This window comes from Lissotriton vulgaris, chromosome 6 (genome assembly GCF_964263255.1).
Source record: "Lissotriton vulgaris chromosome 6, aLisVul1.2, whole genome shotgun sequence".
Lineage (NCBI taxonomy): Eukaryota > Metazoa > Chordata > Amphibia > Caudata > Salamandridae > Lissotriton > Lissotriton vulgaris.
The window spans coordinates 1,337,076,311-1,337,090,398 of record NC_141694.1 but is presented as its reverse complement, the minus strand read 5'-3'; the positions used below and the strand labels follow the sequence as shown (position 1 = coordinate 1,337,090,398).

Genomic DNA, 14,088 nt, shown 5'->3' with positions numbered 1-14,088 from the left:
TAAGTAAGTGACTTAAAAGAGATTTTAATGCATTTGGCTATTAAAATTTATAATCACACAGTCACCCTCCATTGTTTTCTCGGACAGGCCCAGCCACTCCACCCTTCTGGCGATGATAATTTGGTTGGCTAGTGGAATACCCCCATTTTCCCTACTAAACGTTAGACGGGAAAGCCAGTGCCGAGATCTATCTATTAATTCGATAGTAGTCTCTGCCTGATCTTTCTTTAGAACCAGGACATTTCCCAAAATAAATACAAGAGGGGATGAGGCTTGTGGAAGGTACAGAGATGGATATTTGTTTTCAGATCTTCCCATATTAGATCTTTGGGTCCCAGAAAGCTGCTCCCTCCCTCCGTCCTCCTGTGGTGCTGAACGGGCGTTAATAGCTTACCCAACTGGCATAGTAGTCGGAAGAGACTGGGGGGATTATGTCTCCAGCCAGGTTCAAAGGAAGCTCGGATGGAAGATAGCAAAAGACACACAATTGATGTACGGAATGCAGAACAAATCAAAACATTCACCACCAGTCGGAATATCGGAGGAAGATGGCGGCAGGTTAACGCCAGCTGCGAGAGCTCCGTCCCTGATCGGAAGATGCCAAGTCGTACCGGAGTGCTTGTACCCTCCAAAAAAGCCCAACATCTGCAATTAGGTGGGGAGAACACGAGGAGAATGTTTATTTTCCAGTAAAAATCTTTTGCAATAACCCCGTATACGTTCTCCTCTCTTCTTCTCTTCACCGAGGCTAAACCAGTGTTTGTGGAGCACTAGGACCCGGAGGGTCTCATGGGGGCGGTCGCAAGGTCCGACGCAGAACGGAACGGAGCTGGCCATCGAGGCGAAGTAAGATGGGCTAGTGTTGCAAGCGGCCCAGGATATGGTGTAGGATCCGGGCAGCAGCGGCTAGAGCCCAGCCTCAACGCGGGACTACGGCGGTGAGTGGGTATCGTTCCTTAGTCAGAGAGGAGGGGGACTAGTCTTGTGTTTATTACGTTTATGGTGCCAGTAGGGAGTCCTGGGATACCGCACAAAAAGACTGTGTAAGGGCATGGACCAGCTCGATTGCACGTATAGGACAGAGAAGGTATCAGGAGCAGTTGCCTCAGCCCCCCAGTAGCAAGGAGCAGATATCTCCTCCGCTTCCTACCTGAAAGGGAATTACTGCATCCATCTTTAAATCGTGTTGACTGCCTGGACCCCACGACAGAAAAAGAGAGAAAGGAGGGAGAGGAATAAAACCGGAGAGGTGAAAAAAACAAAAAAAAAGTTCCAGCATATTAAAACCTGCTCCTCTTTAAAATCTTACTTTAAAATAATGGAGAAAACAGTATCTAGCTCAGATAGGGTGAGCAAGCAGGCAGAATCACTGACCGCGACACATAAGCTCCCTACTGCCCCAGTTGTCCACTCCAAGTCCCCAGCCATGTTCCAAAACAAGTACACTCCTCTGTTATCTGAGCCTGAGACAGACCTGGGAGACCCCACATCTGGTATTGAGTTACAGAAGAGTATGGGGGAGAGTCTTATCTCTCAGGCAGTAATAGCGCCTTTGTTGGAACCCATTTTTCAACGACCAGTCAGTTAAATTTGTGACTTTTCAGCTGATGTAGCTGATACCTTAGTGGTAGGTGCACTGGGGGCAGAACATCAACAGCAAAAGGAAAATGAAAATCAAAGCATGGAGAGCCTCCTTCGATCCCTACGTGAAGATCTTTTGGTGAAGCTATTACCCAAGTTTGAAATCTCTGAAGGAAATCAGAAAGATTACTGAGAAATGCACCAGGCTTGAGAGTATATTAGATGACATCTGTACAAGAACGGAGGTGCTAGAAGGCGAAGTTGCTACTCTCTCTAGGGTTTCGCAAGCCCATTCAAAAACTATATCTGAGTTGAAAGCACAGAATAGGACTCTGCAACTCGATATGGAATGCCTAGAGATCCATGCCAGAAGGAATAATTTGAAAATCCTAAAAATTCCTGAAGGGGTGGAAAATGGGGATGTGAAGTCCCTAGTCTGTAAGTTATTGAGAGAAGGAGTGTTAAAAGATAGACCTCATATCGATCTTGAGAGTGAGATCCTGAGAGCGCATAGGGACCCCTTCCGACCTCACCCCGACAGGAGAGCCCCGAGGAAGATTTTGGTTAATTTTCACACGTATTCAGTAAAAGAGTTGATCTTAGGTAGGGCTCTTGTTGATCCATCACTCCAGATTGACTCCTCTAAGTATTTAATTCGCTCCGACGTAGGCAGAGTCACAGCACAAAGGCAGTGGGAGTTGGGGTTCCGGATGCAGGATCTAAGAAGCTTAGGAGCACAGGTTATGATGAAATTGCCAGCGTCATTACGGATGGTATGGAGAAACAAAACATAATTTTGCATCCACTAAGGAGGTTGATAGCTTTTTGATAAGCCTGAAAGAAGCTAAACGTTAGATACCCCCCACACTAAATTGTATTAGAGGAGAATGCATTGTACAATAAAACTTAAAAATTGGATTCTAAAAGTACACAGGGTTAATATGATTGGAACACTTAACATTATATAAGGGGGAAAAAAGATATATATGTATATAAAAAAAAAAGATGAAAAAGGGGTGCAGGTACACCACATAGTTGATATTTATTAGGGCAGAATCCAGATTAGGGATAGGGCTTTCAAATGGTGATACGATCGCCAAGGTTCAAAAGGGGGGGTTCCTCAAGGGGGGGGGGGGGGAGGAGAGAGGTTGTAGTGGGGTGGGGTTGGTAAAGAGAAAAATGTTTCCTCATGTATCCATAAAGTCCGACATAGCTATGAAGCAAGCTTTAAACAGAGAACACATAAGGGTTGGAGATGAATTGCTCACTAGATATTCTTTCCCACCATTATGACCAACAATTCTTATAAAATAAAAATAAGTTGGAACGTAAACGGGTTGAGGGAGAGTAGGAAGCTTAATAGAATCTGTGAATTTTTAAATAATTCAGGGGCCAATATTTCTCTCCTAGAAAAAACTCACCTTGAGCAGCATGAATGTAAGGTTGCTTTTAAGAACCAAAAGTGAATTCAGGACCTCCTCTGCTCTAATCAAGTTGGAAATACTAGAGGGGTGGCAATAATCATTCGAGCTAATAGTGGGATTAGAGTCGAGAAGTATGAGACGGACTGCTCACGCAGATGGTTGGCTGCATCTTTGGTCATAAATAGTACACGGCTGACCTGTGCAACGTATTACGGGCCAAATCAAGATTCTCCAGAGGCCCTGATAAGCTTAAAACTAGTTTTTCTGACCTGAATGCACCTATTATCCTACGAGGCGACTTCAATATAGTTTTTGATGCAAGGTTGGATCGCACCTCCAAGGTCGCTTCCCCTCCATTACATAAATCAAAGAGAGCTTAAAAATATAATGAGACTTCAATTTATTAGATGTCTGGAGGATTAAAAATCGTAAAGATAAAGATTATTCATTCTATAGTCATAGACACAGTCATCACTCACGTATTGATTTCTTCCTTATTGATCAAGGGCTACTCCTCGCGGCTGTGTCCACTTCCTATATTCCAGCCATATTATCTGATCATTCAATGGTAAAATTAACAGTTAAGCTCTCGCAGGGTGCGCAAGCCAGACGGTGGACCCTAGATAGATCTATACTTCTACAAGAGGAGGTAAAGGATGATCTGTCGAAGCGGATGGTTGAGTATTTTAGGTTTAATAGTGCCACTGCATCAGACCAAATTGTATGGGAAGCCTTCAAGTCCTACCTAAGGGGGTTGTTCACCACCATAATGATAAAGAGAAGTAAGACTAGGAGGAAAATAGAGGAAGATTACTTATTTAGGATAAAACAAAACAAGCAACAGCTACAGAAGGCCTCATTAGAACAGCAGGCTTACTTGGCTGCCATACAGAAAGAATCAGAGTGTTTAAAGGCCAAATATCAGGCCAACCTGGATAAAATCATTAAAGACAGGTGGGATGCAAGCAAACTACAGAATTTCTCCTATGGAGAAAAATGTGGACGCCTCCTTGCATGGAAGCAATGGAGGAGCAGAAGGTCTAGATTGCAATAACTTAATGGTCCTGTGGGGGGGGATTCCTTTAGTATGCTAAATACAGTAGTGAAGTCTGCTCCCCTAAAACGGAACCACCTATTCACTCTCTATAGAGCATATATATCTCCTAAAAAACTAGTAAAGATTACGAGCCTTGAATATTGCTGTCCACGGTGCAAATTTCCCCCGCTGATGATCTGCACATGTTTGTAGAGTGCCCAAGACTTATACCTTTTTGGTCTAAAATGGAAGAATTTATAGTAGAAGGTTTTGGCATACTTTTTGTGATTACACCGAAGATGATCCTCTTTGGCTTAGACGTAGTGTATCATCTTAATGATATGAGGACCAAATTAATTTTCTACGTAATGATCTTAGCTAGGCGGGAAATATGCAAGGTCTTGAAGTCCGAAAATGCCCCTACTTTCTCTGATTCCCTGAAATATATTATATACACTAGTGAATGATATAGCTTGTGATAGCTCTAGCCAAGATAAGATCTGGGCGGCTCTGGTGGCCTGGCGGATCAGATGAGTATCCCGATGATTTCACCTGGGTACTGTTGGCGTTTAGTCTCCAACCTAACCAAGGGCTCTCCAGTTTAAAGTTTTTGGAGTGGATAAAGCGAACAGCTAAGACTAGAGGGGCTTCCCTTCTCCTCTGGTACCAAATTTTGACGCTGGAACATCGTGACGTTGGAAGGAGAGGAGGAGGTTCCCTATATAGAATACCCACTATTGGTATATGAGGAATAAAAAAAAATAATACATTCACCGCCAGTCAAGAGATCTGGGTTAAATCCATCATTCTTTTGCTCACCATGCCACCCCAATTTAGACCTGGCCATATGCAAATCAGTATTGACCCTGTGCCTCATGGGAACAGTCCACCCCGAACTGCCAAGCCAGGTCGTCCCTGGACTGGAAATAAGCATTGTAGGAGTGGCTTTGTGGTTTCACCCCTCTTCAGCCAGGATAACTTTATTTCAGTGGCACAGTGAGCCCTGGAACCATGCTGGGCATACCTGGTGCAATTAGGCAAGAAAGCAAAAGACCCATCACTGATGGACGGAATGCAGAACAAATCAAAACAAAACATTCACCCCCAGTCAAGAGATCTGGGTTAAATCCATCATTTTTTGCACACCATGCAACCCCAGATGGAAGATAGGGTGGCCGTTGGTGAATGTAATGAGAGGCATCTACCGAATTAAATGCAAGACTGACCATGCGTGGATTGTGCCCCTCACTATTAGACTCCCTTGGGAAGCCTACCCCCTTGAGGCACTAAAGGACCCACAGAAGCTCCAGGGCATAAGCACCTTGATGCGGAGATGACTTTCCCAACCCCTCGATATGCAACAGCCTCTCCTCAATTTGAGGCAATATAATTAGCAATGGGTTCAAAAGTACAATGACCATCATCTCAAGTCTTTTCCAAATATCGTCGTCACTTTCCCGAACCAACAAGGCGACAGTATCACCAGTAGCAACAGGACTCAGGTTTGAGGCATTTCTGATTCCTCTATGTTTATTAGTCCGCATCTTATGCTTTTGAGGGCCACCACCCCTTCTTTAAATGAAGGCTCACTTTTGATATCAAGTGTGGCAGTTGTGAGCTGACCCCTTTTGACAATTTTTGGTCTATGACCTCGACGAGGTGGGGAGCAGATACACCCGGCTCTACAGAGGTCATAGGCGGTACTGAGGGGGCAACTGCAGGCGGTGGCGAAGAGGACAAATGAGCAGTATTCAAATTTTTACAGCCGAAGGAAGAGCACTTCTGGGCAATCAAAGAGTCCAGAGAGAGTCGCCTCTCAGTCAATTTGAATTGGTGGGTGAGGACCAACTCAGCCCTGGTCAGGAAAGCATCTAATGTCCCTTCTATTCTGCCTCAGGATTTTCACTAATGCCTTTGTGCTTAACCATTGCACAAGCAAAAACAATGAATAGAAAGACAGTGACAAATAATAGTACCTCACAGTAGAGATCCACAGGGTCCCATTGATCCAGATGCTGGAGAGTAGGCCCAGCCTCATCCATGCATGGACAGGTCCGCCCTTGGCCCGGGCACATCCTGCACCACGGACCGGCATCTGCGTTTTGTGCGCATTAGAGGAGCTCAAGGGATGCTGGGGGTTGTAGTACCCCCAGCAGCAGGTTCCGGATTACTGCGGTCTCAAGGTCTCCTCTCCTGGGGACAGTAGTAGTGGTGGTGAGGCTCGGGAGCTACCAGCATCCAGGCCAACACTTAGTATTTATCTTTGGTGATCTTCTAGCCGCTTCTCCACTCACCTATCATTACGTATAATGAAATACAGGGAAAGCTGCAGGGGAGCAAGGGGGTGGCATGGGGGGGCAATACGCACCAACAATTCTCTTGTGGTGGCACTGAGGTGCATACTTTACTGAATCAAGGTATTTGTGGCATGAGGTTGTGGGAGAGGCAGAATACCCAGATTTAGATGAGAAACCATGAGAAGCTGAGAAATATATATCCTGAAGAACTGTCAATTTAGCATTCAGGGGTTGGTAGCTGTGTTGGCAAAAGCTTATAAGAGCCCATGACATAGGTTTGGTCCAGGAGGCATGCCAGTAGTCAATATTTCTAAATAGGTTTCAGCTCTGTAAACCTTGTGTAAAGAGTTCCTGGAGAAGGAAGACAGGTAGCTGATTGACCGTTGTGTCAAGTGTTAATGTCCTCCCCATGGCGGAGACATGGCATCACTTTTCACTTCCACTAGGCAATGCAGTATAATACAATACAACACTGGTGGAGGTCCAGCTTTCCAAGCTTAGACAATGCCTTCGCTGTGGAGTACCCGTCACTGTTGTGGTGCTCTTCACTCAGAAGGAAGAGTGAAGGATTCCATAGGGGTATTCATTTTAGACTGGCTTCATCAGTCGGGTCACCCCTTTCGGTCACAATCATCCGAGTATGCCCCAAATTGCAGACGAAGGCAGCGACAGCTGCTCAGAAAACCAGTTGATGCACAAAGTATACGTGGACATCCTTCAGTGAATAGGCCCCTTGCAATTCAGTGGTAGCGGTAGGAAATGGTCTAAATTATGAACAGATTCACTTTTGGGAAAGTATCCTGGCAATTTTGGGATTTCCCAGCCATTGGAACGGTTCTGCAGATCTATTTCTCGAATCAGAGAGAGGTTTCCTTTGAGGCTCAAATATATATTTCAAATGGTATCAAACTTTTAAACATTGGCTTGTTACGATAGCCCTTCGAACTTTGAATCTCTTAAAAAACAATGCTCGGATGCTTAAGAATTAGAATCGCAATACTAGTGCCAATGAAGTCCTCCACATTTGAGAACAAGTTTACGGTCAAATGGCTTAAGTTGGCCCAAATAGGTCACCTTGGTAAATTTTCAAATATTCCATAAACCGATTGTGATTAATGTCCATGGAGCGATTGTTAGTGTAGTTTATGCATGTTACACAGGGTATACTGAAGTATTTTTGTTAACCACACTTACCGAAAAATCCACCCATTATTCTTATCATACATTTTGTATCAAATCAAATGCCTATTTTTCTATCAGTCACAGCATTTTGTTTTACATGTATGAATTACGGCATGTTGTACAAACTACAGGTCGACAGGGTGACTAGCACTTCGATGGGTAAGTGTGGCATGATAAAGCAAGACTGACTGGACACAATACATTACAACAAAATCTTATAAAACATAAAAAAGTATTCCGAATTTTAAAATGCATCACCAACAGCCCGTCACCGCTAAAGTTTAAATTAGAAAAACAGCAGTTAAAATATCGCTCTTGCATACCAAGTTCCACAAACCGTGGCTGCAACCCTTCTGTTTAGTGGTCTACGCACGGTTCTCTGAGGCCGTCACCAAAAGCCAATAAAAGACTCACCGCACGGATTGGAGAACAAAACGTTTCGTCTGCCTCGCGCTCTGTGCTGTCCTGTTCGGTGGGTAGTTTTTCCTGAAGAGCATCATCTGTTAAAAAACATACTAAAAGTCAACAGTCTGTGTGGGTTACACAAATGTAAAGAAGCCGCTAGGAGGCGCACTGAAAGTGCGCCACAAAAAGGTGGCACACTGTTAGTGTGTCCCCTGAGAGCAAGTTTCTGAGGGAAGAAAGGGGTTCCGATGGAACCCCCAGACATCCTCTTGCAGCTCGCTGCACCTACCTGCAAAGGGATTTCTAATCCCTTTAGCAAAGTGCTGGTGGGTGCTGCCTATGCTTTGAAGCAGCTGCTCTGTATTTCACTTGAATGTGCTGCCTCCAGTGTGAGTTCACGGCTTCTAGAGAACAGCGCATTCACCATAATTGGCCCACTTTCCCTGTTTGCGCGCACGCCTCTGTTTGAAGGAAACAGGAAAAGGGCGCCCTTATAACAAGGCACCTGGTGGACTAGGCCAGAGCCCCATTGTCTTCTTTGGACAACTAAAACATCATTTACACTGGCCCCAACCAAAATAATTGTTACCAGACTATAAAGTTTACAAAATCAGTCAGTCAAGAAAATCGCCTTAAGCTGAGAGGAGTGAGCACTTCAAGTCTGCTCTGACAGTACTCCATTAGCTACTAGTTAAAACAAAGTCCTGTGACCCATCTACAAAGAATCACTGGTTTACTATCGGTTTTGGCTTAGTCAGAGCTGCAACCTTTTTATCCGGACAAACATTTTAGAGTAATGCACAAAAGAGAAAGTGTTTTTTTGTAGTACACTGGTTTGAGTCTGTTGGATATTTAAATTTTTGTTCTTTCTCAATGGAGGTCTGCACAGGTGCCCGTAATTCTTAGAGCTTTCTTTAAAAAACAATTTTTTTATTGAAAATGAACCATTCATCATTTACAGAGCTTAAGCAACAATAGAATCAGTCATTACATGGTCGTAATCTTCATTTCAAGTTCTACAGTTGGTGAAATCCAGAATTCCCCCCCGATAGGCATTCCAGGCCCCCCCACTTTTTATCCCACTTCTTAGATAGGACATCCATCCTCTTGCTTCATGCACTTCCTTTTCAGCAATCATACATTTGTCCATTTCCGCCACCCAACCAATCAACAACGGCTGGTCAGCAGCCCCCCATGTCATAGCAATGGCTCTCTTAACCAGAGTGTATCCTAGGGTGGTGAATTGTTGTTCAATGTCTGTGAGATCATTTGCCTTCCAAACGTTCAGGATCTCCAGTGAGGATGTCAGCATGAGTCCTATAATATGTGATAAAATGTGGCAATTTGGTTGCAGCCACGCAAGCAAGTGCATCTTGTCGAGTCCCTATCTTGGGTAATGTCAATGTCCTATCTAGGACCTTCAATTGAATCAATCTGAAGCATTGGTTAATGTTATGTTATGTTACAAATTTGATTAAGCGCGAACAGCTGCCCCAGCAACGAGGCGTCCCGGCGCTAAGAACCAAAAAATATCTGCTGAGGGGGACGGAGAGGGAGAGACAGAAGGCCTAAGACAGTGGGAACAGATGAGTTTTAATTGCCTTCCGGAAGGCGGACAAGTCATTCAGGGAGCGGATGTTCGGTGGCAGGGAGTTCCAAAGTTTCGCCCCCAGAACTCTGAAGGAGCGGCCCCCAACACGACAGTTTCGTTCGAGGGACAATCGCAAGATGTTGACCTAAGGAACGCAAGTTGCGTTGAGGGATGTAAGGTACTAAGAGTGGGCGTAGAATTTCAGGACATTCTGATTTAAGAATTTTAAAAGCAATAGTGAGGGACTTGAATTGAATTCTAGATTCAATAGGAAGCCAGTGTAGTCTTTGTATAGTAGCTCTGGCGGAGCACCTACGAGGGAGGACCACCACGGCCCTTGCCGCTGAGTTCTGTACCCGTTGCAGCCGTGCTATTTCTGCTTTATTGGCGCCTAGAAATAGAACACTGGCATAATCCAACCGACAGAGAATGATGGATTGGATTATTAGTTGGCGCGTTTTGGAATCAAAGAAGCAGAGTATTGGGTTGAGGCTTCTCAGCATGCCCACACAAGTAGCAGTCACTTTCTTTGTGTGGGTCTGAAAACTGAGCGAGGAGTCCAACCAGACACCCAGGATCTTAACCAGAGTTTTCGGTGATGGGATGGGGCCCAGAAAGGAAGGCCACCAGTGATCACTCCAGTAGCTCGAGTTTTTTCCGAGGAGCAGCACCTCCGTTTTCCCTGCGTTCAGCTGTAAGCAGTTGCCCGTCATCCACTGGGCAACTGCAGCCAGGCCATCCCTAAATCTCGTGGCCGAAATTGAGGGGGCCTCAGTGAGAGTGATGACCAGCTGCGTGTCGTCAGCATACAACACCAGCGTGAGATCCCACTCTTTGGCCACTGCCGAGAGAGAGGCTGCAAATAAAGGTTAAAAAGGGATGGACTGAGTGCAGAGCCCTGGGGGACTCCTTGGCCGATGGTATGGGATTGGGAGATAAACGGAGGGGCTGAGACTCGAAAGGATCTGTCCTTCAAGAATGAGCGGGACCAGTCAAGGGCGAGGTCACTAATCCCTATAGCCTCAAGGCGTTTTAGCAAGATGTTATGGGAGACCGTATCAAAGGCTGCGCTGAGATCAAGCAGAATCAGCGCAGCACTCTGACCGGCATCTAGTATCTTCTGGAGATGTTCGGTGGTGGACAGAAGGGCAGACTCGGTACTATGACCTGTCCTAAACCCATTCTGAGATGGGTCCAAGATGTTATTTTGGACCATGTGGTGGGACAGGACATTATTCACGTGAGCTTCTGCTAGTTTAGATACCCAGGAGAGCAGTGAGATGGGTCTAAAGTTTTCCAACTTTGTAGGGTCTAAAGTAGGCTTTTTGATAATAGGGGTGACCCATGCTTGTTTCCAGCAGGTTGGGACCACAGCAGAGGAAAAAGAGAGGTTGAGTAGCGTGGCCAAGGACGGGAGGAAAAAGTCTAAGGACTCAAGAAATTGAGCCGGTTTCATGGGATCTGAAGGGGAGCCAGACTTAACCTTTCTACAAAGTTTGGCTAGGTCATCGTGGGAGATTTCAGGTAAGAGTGACAGCCTAGTGCCCTTGATAGATGGATTAGAGGGATTAGTGAGGTCGGGAAAGTCCTGTGGGAAGGCACTGTAAATTTTCCTCACTTTATCTATAAAGAAGACGGCAAGATCCTCACACTGCTGTGTGGAGGTAATACAGGAGGCTGGGTTGCTGCAGTTTTGAAGTTTTTGCACCAATTTGAAAATAGTTTTTGTAGGGTTGGTGCTGGAATTAATTTCTTTAGCGTAGAAGGATGCGCGCACAGCGCGTATGGCTTTGTGGTACAGTTTTAATTTGGACAGGTAAAGAGCTTTATCCCCATCTTTGTACTCCTTTCTCCAACTACGCTTAGCTACTTTACACTCTTTCCGTAAATGTTTCAGATTTTCATTATACCAAGAGTTGGAGGGGGAGCTGCGTCCTTTAGTCCATTTAGCTGGTATAAGGGTATCAAATCCTTTAATATTCCAGTTCTGGAAAGCAGCATAGGATATGTTGATATCATTAGTGGCTTTGTGATGGAAGTCTCCTAAAGTGGTGAAAAGGTCACCAGTTTGCAGTTTATGCCATGGTCTCTTAAGACAAGAGGTGGATACTTCTTTGTTGGGGAATTCTCTTATCATTATCGTAAATTTGATAAGAAAGTTGTCAGTCCATCCCATGGGTTTGGGTGGGTCAGCCTTTGCCTCCGGGATATTGGTGAAGACGGGGTCTAGTAGATGACCAGCGGAGTGTGTAGTGGTATGAATAAGTGGATTTAACTGTAAGGCTGTAAAATCCGCCAGAAGGTTTCTGATGGTGGGGTCCAAAATGGAGTCAAAGTGGAGGTTAAGATCTCCCAATATAGTAAAGTTAGGCGAGGTCACTACTAGGGCATGAGCCACCTCTAGAAGATCCACAATGAACTTAGAGGCAGCTTCCCTAGGGGATATCATGGCTGTGTGCCAGTTCTCATCATCAAGTTGTCCTAAATCTAATTGCCATCTATCTCTAAGAGTAAGAAAGAGATCTGGTAGGTTATTACACAGCTTACGATAAGCAAGGGAAATGGCCTTAGTATGGAGGGTCTCAGAGAGAAGTCTGTCTTCCAAAGGGGACGAGTCCAGGACAGTCGTCAGGTCTGTTAACGTTGTATTAAGTGCATGTCGAATTTTTAAGTACCTGAAAATCTCTTTGGGTGGCACTTCATGTTTTACTTGTAGTTCTTTAAATAGGAGTAATTTCCTGTTCTGTAGATTGTCCCCAACTGTGGAGATTTAATAAAACTCACTTTTTCAAGTTAAACCAGGACAATTTTTAACATTAATTTTTTCTGCACCCACATTCACAACCTGCTCCACTGTACTACAGGTGTCGAAGCACACCCTGGTGGCGCTAGGCCACCAGGGTGGACCCCGATGATGAAGCATGTCACCACTAGGTGGTGAGTGAGGGGTTTCTTATAAAAGGAATATTTATTCCTCCTCTTGGAAAACCTTCAGCCCAACTTCGGGTGATACTCCATTTGTTTTCCATAACCTTGATCAGGGGAATACGAGTATTCCCTGTCCACCACAGGTGGACACCATCCCTTGCTCTCTCCCTTGTTTTTCCAGTATCCTGGCAGTGCACAGCTGCGAGAGCTCATACACACTACTCCCAACGATAACATTTCAGAGGACACGATACAGACTTGGCGGAAAACCCAGGCTTATCTTTTTCAACAGAAGAAATAGACTATTATGAGCAATCTCAACGTATTTGCAGATGCCAACATCAGCAACACAATATCACAAACTTCAGAGTGGGACAAATTAACGGAAATGAAACGTAACCGCATCAGAACTATACTGCATGGAACCATCCTGAAGGAATACGTAACCAACAACATAGCCCCAAAAGGCTTACTAATTACCAACGCTCCTAGGATATTTCTAGATGACCCAGAGTTCAGGAAAGATTGGGCCCTCATAGCATGGCACTGTACCCACGATTGGATTATACTTATTCTTAAAACAGCTGTACGACTGTCTGAAAAAATCCAAGTGGAGATACAAATGACAGAAAGCCAAATCAAAGCCACCATTACAGGATACAAGAAGAAGCTGGATGACCTTAACAAAGAGATAAACGAGTACAGAGACAATCTTACCCAACAAAAAGTACTTAAATTTCAGAAAGATCTCAAAAAATTTACATTTGTTAAGGCATACCCATACTCTGATCCAGACTACAAAAGTATAACACCGGACCCAGACTCGGATGCTTCAAGCAATACTTCCAATAGCTCTAATAGCAGCGGAGGATCCAATAACAGCACACCAAGACAAAGACAACGAGGAGCCTACAGAGGGCATTACCAATGGCCGCAATATAAGCACCCTCCGTTTCAGAACCCATACCAACAACCCCAACAATTCCCAATGTATGGATGGCAACCACCATTCCAACAGTTCCCCTTTCCACCAAACCAATTCCGTCCTCCTTTTCCCAACAGAGGCAGGCACGGGAGGGGGCGCAACAAACAAGGGAACAACGTCCACTGGGAAGAGGAAGATACAGTGGGCAGCAACACCCGGAGCAAAACCGGGACCAACAGGGCAGGCCCCAGCAATGTGAGGAGCTAGTGACCAACCTTTCATCTCGCATACTAACTGAGACGGAAACGAAAGTCCTTAACAAAGGACTGGGATTTGTACCCACAGCCACCCTGGACAAATTCAAACTACAATGTGAACTGGCGGCGTTCTTCAGAAAAATAAAAAACTCAAAGCCTTTTTTGAGAAAACTAATACAGACAACTCAGGAGAGACTACAAATGAAACTGGATGAAGAACAAAATCCACATTCATACCGCCCCACACACTATCCCAGTCGAAATCAATACCTTCGAACAGGCCGTGTTCAACGACATTGAAACCATGTCAGTTACAACACTACCACAACAACAGCAGGGCAGAGAGCAATGCCATATCAGACCTTAAAAAAGATGACACCATAGTCATAAAACCAGCGGCCAAAGGTGGAGGTCTGGTCATAATGAACAAAACAGACTACAACACGGAATGTAGACGTTTGC

At 44.9% G+C, this 14,088-nt stretch overlaps 1 protein-coding gene across 1 annotated transcript in view; it reads right to left on the bottom strand.

The window, feature by feature from the left end:
- LOC147708863 (uncharacterized) overlaps positions 1–14,088 on the bottom strand; it is a 678,829-nt gene that overhangs the window by 571,413 nt on the left and 93,328 nt on the right. Inside the window, 1 exon segment of the mRNA XM_086925788.1 lies at positions 7,894–8,020. Coding sequence (XP_086781914.1) covers positions 7,894–8,020 — 127 coding nt within the window.